Here is a 12,905-nt window from a genome sequence, read left to right as displayed (position 1 = left end):
AACCACCTGCTTCGGTCTGGGCACCCGGGCAGTATCCCAGCCCTCACACAAATCGTATGATTTATGTGGCACATATAAATTTGGTGCCTCCTTGTACCAATGTTTATGTGTTCAAATAAATAAATAAATATTCTCTAAACTAGATGATTTACTTATGAAACTTCCAAGTTTGAATTTCTAGACAATGTCATGAATAATTACTGTAAGAATATGACATTGGAGTTATAAATTTTTTCCTACAATTTAAAGTTTAATATTCTAACATCTATTATTATCATCATTATTTTGTAAAAAAACGAATCAAAAACAATCTATTGAATAATTCAATCAACCTATTTTTATTGATTGAAAACACTTGTGAAAAAAAAACAACTAAACTTTCATTAGTTACCACTTGGCACAACATCTTAATAATAGTAGTAATTAGTTATTTAAACACATAAACATTTGTACAAGAAGGCAACAAATACATATGTGCCTTATTCGATTTCTGTGAGGGCTGTGATACTGCCCGAGTACCCAGACCGAAGTAGAGGACCACACCCCCAAGCCTTCAACCTAACGTTTTAATCCACAATGCAGTGGAGCAACGTGGGGAGATGCAATTACATGGTAACTGGTGATCAACGACAGATTCATACACCATTTGTTCCTTCAGGATACTGGAGCTTATATACATTATTGGTTTGGAATCAGGGTTATCCAACTTCCCTAAGTAAATCCTCCGTATCCACCAACCGGTTAAAGCACCGGGTATTCACTTTTTCTCCTCTCAGTTTTGTAAACAACACAATAATAATAATAATAATAATAATAAGGATACTAGTAATGACAGTAGTAACAAACTATCAGAAAAACTACTTTGTACTGAACAGAAAAATATTTTTAGTATATTTGATTATGTTAAACTTTGAAATTATCGGTATAGCGGTTGTGGAGATTATTAAGTTTTTGGTTGAGATCATGAACTGATTCCCATCTCACAACTGACCGTGGATGCACATTGCTGCGAAGTCCCACAACAGAACGAAACTGCCGTCCACTGTTTCCAGGTTTCCAACGGTGGTCTAACATCAATCGGTTCATGATCTCAATCAAAAACTTTGAAATTGTCAAGACAAAATAAACTAGAACTATCACTTATGATTTAGTTAAATAGTAAAGATTTAAAAAACTATATTGAGTAATTCAATTTATAGACATCTTACTAAAAAATACCCAATAAAATAACTTTAGAAAAGGGATACATCAATGTCTCAATTATTTTCGATAAGTGAACATTTGGAACAAGATTTGAATTCGCACATTTCATTTATTTACAAAAGTACTTGCTTAAGATCGGCATTTGAATGGTAAGTAATTATAGTCTTTGAAAGCTTTTTTTATGACTCTATCACGTTAAGTAACTCCGCCTGGGGTCCCTCCGGGGGCTACTGATGGTCCCAAGCCCGGATAAAGGAGGAGGGTTGGGCATGGGGGTAGCGACCCCATCCCGTAGAAAACTTACTCTCTAAGAGAACGCTAACCAGAAAAAATTATTCAAACCTTTTAAACTCTGCCCTGGGAGTCAGAAGGTCTTCATTTAGAAAAACTATGACGCCTCATGATGAAAGCCGAGTTCCTATCACGTTAAGTGGTTGAATATACAATATGAATTTATGCATCTTGATATGTTATATCCAATAAGTAGAACCAGTTCTGTGAATAATTAGATAATTTGGAGGTAAAACATTCTGTGCATATTTATTTATGTTTAGATACTTAAAAATAAAAGTGTAACTTACCAAGCATTTCCGGTAGCATCCTTAGATTATTCCAAAAATTCATATTCTGTGAACCACTAAGAATATTATGATTTGGAACATTGACATTAGTTCCACTTAAATATTCCATTTTATTTCCAAATATTCGATGTTCTTTCGTGACCGATTGTGGTTCTTTACCACTTTGTTCCATTAATAAAAGTTGCATTTGAAGTTGTTGCAATTTTTGTTGGTCATCAAGATAAGGGAGGAAATTAGTATTTGTTGGAAAACTATGTACTTCTGTGTTAGGAAATGATTTCTGCGACCAATAATTCAAACCATTTAAGTAAGATAAAGATGGATTAACACATGGTGTATTGCCATTTAATAATGTTGAAGGCTGAGCAGACATAAATGGTAGTTCAAATGATGAACAATTTTTATCATTTGAAGTAGTTTTATCAGCATCCCTACCAGATGAAGTATATGTATTCGAAATAGATGACATGTTTTTTTACAGCTTTGCTCAGTTTCTTCTAAAATGAAAGGAATTGAAACGGACACAGTGGTAAGTAAATATCTGAAAATCATGGAGAACTGAAGAGTTTACGAAAAAAATATATTTCACTATTTACTAATTACAATATATTTCTATGTTTATCTGGAAGAATACTTTTCTAACAACTTAAAGGTTTTATTTTCCTGGACGACTTTCAGCACTACTACTACTACTACTACTACTACTACTACTACTACTACTCTTACTTCTTATGTTAGATAACTGATGAAGTTTTATCGAATTAGTTCTATACAAGCTCGTTTAAGACAGATTTATTAGATTTAAAAAGGTTTCCAGTTTGAACAGAATTAGAACTTAAAATAGTCGAGCAAAATAGCCCGCCGATATTTAAAGTACTCCCTATTGACAAAACTGGTGTTGGTATTCTCGTATGCATAATCTGTCATGTGTTTTAGTAGCATATTTGGTTTTCTGGTATGTTTATATGAAACAATAACTTGACAGATCTATATTACGTCTGATTATATTCGTTTTTTTTCTTTTGCTTTAGATAAGCATTATTTATCAAAACAGTGGCCAAGAAAGTATCATGTAACGTTTGTTTTTGCAATGTGATGCTCCTCTATATAAATTCTTGCTTTATACTCACAAAGGTAATAGTTTGCATGATGCACTGACGGAAGATCAAAACTAGATCCTACAGGCCTACTTCTGAGCCCTTAAACTTTAGAAAAATGGGTCGAAATCCAATAATTTACATCAATCAATCTGCAATATTGTGTGATTACCATTCATTACTGTTTGATGATATTCGTCTCATGGGTGAGCTAGACTAGTGATGTATTCTCACTAGAAATCTTGGAGTCACCTCTTGAAGTTAGCCTCTAGTAAGCATTATGGTAATGTTGCTATAGTGTGTTATGCAAGTAGTTGAACTTCATAATGTACATCACTGTGATACAAACCATGACTGATCATCAGATTATTTATCAGACACAACTGAGATGTATAAGTAGGTAGATAAGTATGCATATGCTTACATTTTACTAATGTTAACTTTGTCTAAACAAGTTATTGTGTTTTAATCCTATGTTGAAAAGTTATTAAATAAATCCACTCATGTACTTTTATGAACAGCACTGCTAGCCACATACTCTTAGTTCCATTGGTTCATCTACTGCTTGACTACCGGTGATGTTGTTCATAAGGGCAGTGAAAAGTCCATAACCAGATCGTCCAGCTCAGAGACTACGACATCTCCCATACCCTTACTTTGAACCAATATTATTTATCATCTCATAGGTAACTTTAGTCAATGGTAGGATATTATGACCTATAAAATGATTAATCTTAAGTATTTTAAGAAAATTATTCATGCATTTAAGGAGTATGTGAGGAAACTTTTTGACTGAACCACCATAATCTTAGTTGTATGAGGTCAATCAAGGTAAGCGTTCAACCTAGAACAAATCTACATCGATTAGAGTTGCCAGAGCTATTCATCACGTAGAAATGAAATCGACTAGATGAATGGCTACGGAGTCGGAATAATAGTAATCTTGATGATTATATCATCCAAAAGAAGGAAAGACGTAAGAGAATAAAAGGTAATAAATTATATTAAGAGTGATACGTCGACTATTCCATCATATATGATCAATGCTTTGAAAAAAATGTGGTTAAATACTAATTAAATGTGAATGTTCTATACTTTCAGAACCCAAGTTTCTCAGACAAAAATCATAGTTAAGTGGACTTTTGTACAGTAAACTAGGCAGATAATGAACAAGTGGATATCTTGCTTCCATTGTGGGTGGGTCAAATTTTCTGCAAGTAATGACCGAACAAGGGCCATGACATTTCTAAGATAAGTGAGATTTTCAACCAGTTTAAGTGTTAGGTTAGGATTGAACAAAGACCAATGTTAGAGTAACATTCTTTTACTGTTACTCAAGGCGTTCAGAAGACACAGCATTTTGTCAGTATTTTCACTCAAAAAAAGCATATCATCTAAACACAATCTAAATTAATAAGTGAATCTTCTGATAAAAATCGATCACCGAAAACTCGCAAGAAAAAAGGTTTATATATTTAAAATAATCACTATGATGATAGTAAATAAAAATGGGGATAATTAGGATCTTTGACGATTAATGTGACTAGTTCGGAGCCTTAGCTAAGAAAATATTGTTCTAGCGCTCAATATATTTATGTACTATTACGGTTCGCCTTTCAGTGAGATACTGCAATGAAATTTATTGAATCGAAGAGTAAAACGCAACATTAAGATCAAGAAACCCAATTCAAGTCTAAAGTCGGTAAGCATGGCTGTGTTTTAAGACATAATGAAGGGTATATATATGACAGTTAGTGAACAGAAAGTTTTTGAGAATAATAAACAAAAATGCTGTGGAATATTGGACAATGAATTCATTAGTAAATCTTCTGATCTTCAGGAAAACCCAGGATACAGTGGAGCAATTAGGTAGTCTTGTTGGTGCATTACTTTGACGATTTGTGTTCAAATCACTACTAATAATGATATTGGGCATATAATGTAGTCTTCGAAGTATTACTTTACTTGGAAAGTAAGTTTTCTACAGGCTGTGTAAATAAGGAGTATAATAACTTCTATAATTTAATGAAATTACATGTTTAAATTCAAGCTAAGTTTTATTCTAGTTGATGTTTCCTATTTAAAGACGCTACTCAACGTTCAAGTAGAGTATCTGTGCTTTAAGATCCTATTGAAACTGAACATTAATTTTCAATTGATAGTTTCTTCTAACCAAAGAGTATAAGAAGCAAACCAAATCCTACCATTCAAGGTACAAGCTTCTAATTACAATTAATAATTATCACTTTAAACATGGGAAGATTTATTACCTATTATATTCTTACCCATTCAGCAACTGGATCAACTCCAAACCCACGTACTTTAGTTTAAACAAACAAGTAGCATTAATAGTCATCACATAAGTACCAGCCTCTAAGTTGAGTACAAAGTTTTGGGAATCGGTAGCTGGGTTATGCTGATCAAGATTATGAATACGGACAACTAATTTTTGCGTTAACTCCTAACAGAAAACCTACTTATATAGTTCAGTCAGAAAAGAAAGGGGTTAGGACAGAGTAATTACAGAACCTACATTTGTTAGTTATAGCAATTTAATCCTATGATATTGTCAAATGCTACCCATTTTAATTGATTCAAATTTGAAAAATAATCCCAGTAAATAAGACAATGAATGTAAGAGTACTGGGATATAATCTGTGTTAATTTGTCATCTTTGACCTCTCCTTCCCATTGAGCAGTATAAAACAGTTCACAATAAACTATGCATATGTTTAAATTGAAGATAAATCTATGTCCTAAGATGTAATGAACGAAAAGAGATGACTTCTGATACATCCTAAATAATTCATTTGTTAGGGTTTAAACCTTTCCATTGTTGATGCTAGAGACTGAAATCAATTAATCATTTATGGGATGGAATTTCCGAAAGGATATCACCAATGAGATGAAGGTGTATTTAGCTGATGAGTACGAACTCGAACAACATACAACTCCTGGGTTCCACTGTTACCATGCTTTGAATAGCTATGCCAAAGAATGTTTACATCTAGAATAGTATGATACCAACCAAATTATCATAATTGATTAACTTTCAGATCTATTAAATTTCTTTAACTTCATTTGTTTATTGAACGTGAATAACACAGATTTTATTCTTTTGTTGTTGTTGTTATACACTGATTTTTTTATTACTGTATACGTTAGAAAATGTAAATTGTTATGATAAACATATAAACAATCAAGTTATCTCTTAATGTAATTAACTATTACACACAATTACTTAAGCTTATAATATGTACATCGATGTATCTAATTTTGTTGTCCATTCTATTAACAGAAAACAAATCAATAAAGCATCGAATTAATCCGCTTCTTAACGAATACATTTAATAGAAGAAATCTAAATGGACACTATATTACTATAAATGAATATACTTTAATTTGTGTACCAGCTTCTTTTACAGAATAAAATCATTAAAACTAGTAAATATGTAAACTAGGACTCACAAAAATTCAATTTTGTAAAAATACACTTATTAAGAATTATTTTATGAAAGTATAAGTTGATAACATTTGGATGGAGTTTTGTTCTCTAAGTTGGATGGTTTGGTCGTGAAGTTTTCATTGTTCTTTTGAACGACATCATCAACACAAACTTCTGGATTCGATTGCTGTATGCGGGGACGTGGATTCGCACTGTGAAGAAGTCTTGTACTTTAATGGAACGGCCCTCCAGTGCTTTCACGTTTCCAGTGTTAGTCTAACATCAATCGGTTTATAATTTCAATGAAACGATTGCTACAACCTCATACTGACAATTACTCGGTTTAGTGTGCGATAAAAGGATTTAGACGTATTTATTTATGGAGTTTGTCGTCGGAAAGGCATTCTATAATCCTTAACCAGATCCATGACATTTATTGTAAAGTTGTTCTGGAGGAGTCGATTTTTAGAGTATAATCGAACTAGGATATATTAATGACTGATCTAAAGGATCAATGGAGTTACCCGCTGATGACAATGGATAACTGTTAATCTATTCTAGAAATCGATTGGAGTTAGAAGATGAGGAGCATTAAATCTCAGCTCAGCGATCTAACAGTACCAGATCCGTGTTCATAACTGGAAATCTCTCAAACAGTGTTTGACAAGCTTTTAGGCACAGACTACTGGAGAGTGCTATACAAGGATGAAAAAGCTAATAAGTACTGCCTGATTTCTAATCGGTTCTTGACTTAAATTGATCCATAACACGTTTGACAACAACTTAAAAGCCATTGATACTTCTAACAAACTGTTTAAGGTTAAAAGAAGGTAAGATGCTTCCAATTGAAATATTTAAGAATCCACATTTTTTAGGTTTGAAGTTGAATCACTTCTTTATGTGCATGCATTATCTATCGAAAAACCGTTTGAAAATATATTCACATGTTACAAATATTAAGATGATTGCAGGTAATCGACAGGAAACCAAAAAGCTAGACTTCTTATCAGTTGACCCTGGTTAGCAAAATGTACCAGGAAATTTGAAAAAAACTAATTCTCCCTTGAGGGATTTGAAACCAAGTCACCTAGTCTCATAGTTTGAGAAGCTAACATTAATTTATTAGAGCTAATAATTAATAGTACACCTTGCTGACAAATGCTAACTAATACAACAATCAAGTACAAGGTCTATTTGTTGACGACCTCCAATCATTTCACAACACAACTTAGTGTATACTATATCATATCACTTAGACTAGTGGACATATATTTCAACTTGATCGATCAAGACAACATATGATATTGATCACTAATCAATAAGTTGTAACCATATATTGTCTATCGGTCATTTCATCTCTGATTTGATTTTGTTAATATTTTAAAAAAGATATACTCAAGTTCATGATCCCATAACATGATCTAGAAATAGATGATTCATTAGATGAAAGAATGAATTAAACAATAAACTGAATCACATCGTGAAACAATTGAAGGTACATCTTTCTAACCATGTCAACTGATAAGAAGTCTAACTTTTTGGTTATATATCTTTTATCTTTAAGCTTTATTGTTAAAAATTCATAATTATTGTATTCAATAAAAAGATAAAAATGAAAATTTGTGATTGAATTAGTCATTGGTAACTAGTTAACAAAAGAATATCACATAGATTATTAGTTAAAGGTAACATCAAAACAACTATGGTATTAGTTCTTTGTTGTTAACGCCAAATCCTAAGCGTATGACCAAAAATCGTTTTTAAAAAAAAACACTGTTTTAAATACTAACGAAATATGTACTCAGTGTTTTTTTAGGGGTGTATACATTTTTCGTCCATATATAGACAGGCTAAGAAACAAATTATCGCTTATTGTAACTTCAATCAAATACGAGTAATCAAGTGATTAGTTTATTTATTTATTTTTATTCAAACAGATAAATATTGGTACAAAGGGGCATCAAATACATATGCGACACACAAGTCACTTGATTTGTGTGTGGGTTATGATATTCCTCAGGTGTCTAAACTGAAGCAGGTGGTTTTCTTGGAGGGCTCTACCTCCGAGACTTCAATCTAAAGGTCTAATACACAAGATGGTGAAGCAACGTGAGGAGATGTAATCCCATGGTAGCCGATGACCAACAATAGGTTCATACGCTATTGGTTCTCTTAGAATTCTGGAACCCATGTGCACCATTGGTTTGAAATCAGGGTTTTCCAACTCTTCTATGTGAACCCTCAGTATCCACCAACCCGATTAAAGCACCGGACATTCGCTTTTCATCCTCTCAATTTGGTGAACAACATCCCCGGCCATGAGAAGGTAGTGAGTAGGCTTTCCCTATCAGTGGTTGTATGCACGTGGTCATGTGAGTGCATTTGGAGAGGGAGAGAGAGCTAACTCTCCCCACCCTCAGCTGTACTAGGGCATTTGAAGGCCAAGTGATTAGTAGGGATCAACGTTATCAATAAAAAAACCACTGAACGAACTATCAGCTTTTAAATTCACTTGGCTTGTTTTGCCTGTATCTTCCCATTGTTATTTAGGACTGCATTCAGCTGACAAGTCCCAAATAGGATGAAACAAGCGTCACTGCTAGCTACTACATATATTTGCTTAAAAAGCTTGTGAGTTAAGGCTATATCAAAGCAATTCGCACAGGATGCACTTATGCCAACATGAGACTGATCAATTGCAGTTCTAAATAACAGTGGGAAGATACAAGTAAACAACACCAAGTGAATTTAAACTTCACCCCATCGCACAAGCAGGTGGCTAACAGGACTCAGTAGCTAAGTGAATAACGCGATTATGTTTGAAGTGGATGGTAATGGGTTCGAGTTCCGGGGTGAACATCAACTCCGGGATGCAGGCACATTCATCTGACGAGTCCCGAATAGGACGAAATGCGCGTCCTAGATTCCACTGCTAGCCACTATCCGTCTCTGCTTATGAGCTTTTATGCTCATCCTAAAACAATAATAACCGATTATATCATTTTTCTAAGTTACTAATATATTTTGGGCGACAGATTGGAAGAGTTCAGTAGTAGGAAGTCATCAAAAAATTGTTTATTAATACAAGGTCTGGCATGAAATATAAATGTAAACCATAATTATTTTAATGTTATTGACTATATAAATAATTACCGAATATATTATTGGTATAGTTCAAAGGTCATATAACAAAAGGTAAGAGAAACCACACTAAGGTGATAAATTATAATCAATATAGCGAAATTACGGGTGCGATAAATGTTATGCTTCAAAAAATCTAATGACAATTATATCAATTAGGCTCAGAAAGATTAATGTACAATTAATAATATTCCATTGAAAGGGGCTAGTGCAAAAATATACACATAACTGTGTAAGAGAGACCATAGTTTAGCCATTGGAACACTATACCTATGAATTTAAAACAGCCGAGTTCAAAGATGAATTAAGTTTGGTTCAGCAAAGAGTTCTTTATTCGGCGAATTCATTTTCAAAGCTTCACAATGGTATATATATATACTTAGTCTTTAGGATAATAATCGTTACAATAATAATGATAATAAAACATATTTGCTACAGATTTGAAAATGAATTCACCGAATAGAGAACTCTTTGCTGAAAAAATCTTTTTTATTTTATGTCTCAATTGGTATATTCCGTTTACTCAAAAGATAAACTAATTAAAAATAACATTTTTTTTCATCAGGTATTTCTCATTTTTTTAACCTGTTTGAGATAAAAACACTAAATAGAAGTGTTCGTAAGTATGGTATTTGCTTTTCACCACAGCGCAAAATACTTTTATATGATGGGCAAGACCCTGAACGTACATTCACCCTGGGTATCGAGCAGATAGAAGTAGTCGAGACGTTCATTTGTCTTGGTAGCTTCGTAAGTGCTGCTGGTGATGTGAGTGACAAGATCAATTCACGTATAGCGAAAGCCAGAGTGAAGTACATTAATCTGGATCATCTTTGACCCTATCGCATCGGTAAGAGCAGTTTTGCTCCATGTTTGTGAGACCTGGCCTCTCTGAGCTGAGGATGTTAAACGACTCTCTGTGTTTGGTTATTGTTGTCTCCGAAAGCTTGCTGACATCCAGTGGCAACACCATTTTGGTAATATAGAGATTCGGCATCGTGTGTTTGGGCGTAGAGACGATAATTCAATTGGTGTCACCATCTTAAAACATCGACTTCGGTGGCTTGGACATATTTGATGAATGTTGTCCCAGAGAATCCGACGTAGTACATTAACTGCCGACTCTGGGACTGGTTGGAAAAAGCGGAGAGGTGGTCGGTGTATGACATGGAGTAGTGGTATGAAAGAAAGCTGCAAAGGGCTGGCTTGTGTTGGTCCTTCACGACTCCCTGGCTGGGGTCCTAGAGATGGTCTAACACAGTGGCTAGAAACGTTATCAGATATGGCTCAGAATAGAAGCCAGTGGCGATCTTGCTTCAACTTTTTCATAAAAAATGAACGTGACTTCTTTAATTGAGAAAAATTCTTTATGGTTGTATTTTCGCTAACTAAAATACCTCTCCCATTACTATTATTTCACTCTCATACACTAATTTCTGTTAGTTGTTGTTGTTCTCCTTTTTCGTATACATACTTTACATTCACTATCTCTTCACAGCCTCATTGTTATTGTGTAATGTATATACATCTGGTGTCCCTTTGTACTAACATTTATGTGTTCAAATCAAAATAAATCAACAAAATAAGTCTTTATCTAGAATTCGACTGAAAAAGTGCTCGCGCGAAACCAGTAGGCCCTGGGTTCGAATCTCGCGGGGGGCGAGGTCGTGGATGCGCACTGGTGAGGAGTCCCACAATAGGACGAAAAGGCTGTCCAGTGCTTCCAGGGTTTTCCATAGTGGTCTAGCTTCAACTAGCTCATGATCTTAACCATTGAATTACTATAATATCCACAAAACCCATCTGAAATGGAAAAAATATCCTAACGGTGGTTGAATTAACATGATAGAGTCAATGCATTATAATCATTCTTTATCACAATATAATGGGATTTATTAATTAAGATTATGAAGAAGAAAAAAAAGCGTCTATTTTGTGTATTATTTACAAAAGATACAAATAATTACGTAAATGGAAAATGTTTCATTTCTTGTAGTTGGTGATAAACTCCCTAATTTACAAATATTTGACCGGAACATTTCAATGAGTAAATTATTGCATCCGCTTGAAATATCAAGACCGTTAATGAAGACAAATGTTTTTAATTTCCAATAATCATAAAGGTATTATATTTTACTGATAGCTAAAGTCATCACTTCTATTGTAAACTATCCTTCAGTGTAAGTTGTGATTGGATTAGCTCTATTTGAAGTTTCACACCATTGAATGGACTTTGGCTAAATGATTATTGAAAGCGAGGAAGTAGTGTGTAGATTTTTAATTTTATTATGAGGCTCGTTAGCAGTGATTATTCATGACTCCATTAAGGATTGAACCTAGGACATCCAAGCCTTGCTGCAAGCGCTTAGTCTTTAGACCATTAAGTTAACATTCAATAGTCGACATAATTATCGGTAGTTCTATGGAATATGTACACGTCCAAAATTACTAGAGATAAAGGGTTAAAAAATACTATCACTATTAATGCAAAAAGGAATTGTTTGGATATAACTGTTCATTATCCACTGAAAACAATCTCTGTATGCTAATAGTGTAAAATAGGAATATATACTTCATTTTAAACTACAATAAAGAAGCTTCTGCTAACACATATGAAAATTTGAACATACTCTAGAAAGGAATTGACTGAGGTTCATATAAGTGGTAAATTTCCTAAAAATGGTAACATTTACATCAAAAAACGTTATGATTGACTGACCATTAATTAATTATATATTCATCTTATCATAACCTCAAACCGATCATCTCATAGTATTAACCCTTTATAACAACAGGTTATGACATTAACTATTGAGTAATATTATGAGTCAGTTAGCCTAAATACAGCCTATTTATTAGTAGGGCGTAGTTCTTTTTTAATTTTGTTTATTTTCATAAATATATAAATGACTACAACTATTTAGTCTTGGCCTCCAAATGCCCTGGTACGGCCGAAAATGGGGAGAGTCCCCTCTCCCTCTCCAAATGCTCTCACATGGATACGCGTATATAGCCTCTGCCAGGGAAGTCCTACTCACTGCCTTCTCGTGGCCGGTGAGTTGTCCACCAAATTCAGAGGACGAAACGCGAATGTTGGAAAAACCTGATTCCAAACCAATGGTGTACATGGGCTCCAGTATCCTGAGGGAACAAATGGCGTATGAACCAATCGTTGGTCATCGGCTACCATGGGATTGCATCTCCTCACGCTGCTCCACCGCCTAGTGGATTAGACCTCTAGATCAAAGGCTCGGAGTGTGGCCCTTTAAGAAAACCACCTGCTTTGGTTTGGGCATCCGGGCAGTATCACAGTCTACTTACAAATCAAGTGATTTGTGTGGCGCATAAGTATCTGGTGCCCCCTTGTACCAGTATTTGTGTTCAAATAATAATAATACTCTTAAAGTTTAAGGTTACTATAGTTAACAGTTCTATACT

At 34.0% G+C, this 12,905-nt stretch overlaps 1 protein-coding gene across 1 annotated transcript in view; it reads right to left on the bottom strand.

Moving 5' to 3' along the window:
• The window catches only part of MS3_00007956 (uncharacterized protein), an 80,084-nt gene that overhangs the window by 62,894 nt on the left and 4,285 nt on the right, over positions 1-12,905 (bottom strand). Inside the window, exon 2 of the mRNA XM_051216297.1 lies at positions 1,785-2,281. Within this exon, the coding sequence (XP_051066874.1) occupies positions 1,785-2,253 (469 nt within the window). The 5' untranslated portion in view covers positions 2,254-2,281. The remainder of the gene's footprint in view (positions 1-1,784; positions 2,282-12,905) is intronic.

The sequence above is a fragment of the Schistosoma haematobium genome, chromosome 4, assembly GCF_000699445.3.
Source record: "Schistosoma haematobium chromosome 4, whole genome shotgun sequence".
NCBI lineage: Eukaryota > Metazoa > Platyhelminthes > Trematoda > Strigeidida > Schistosomatidae > Schistosoma > Schistosoma haematobium.
Note: the sequence above shows the minus strand (reverse complement) of the source record. Positions and strands in the feature narration are given on the sequence as shown.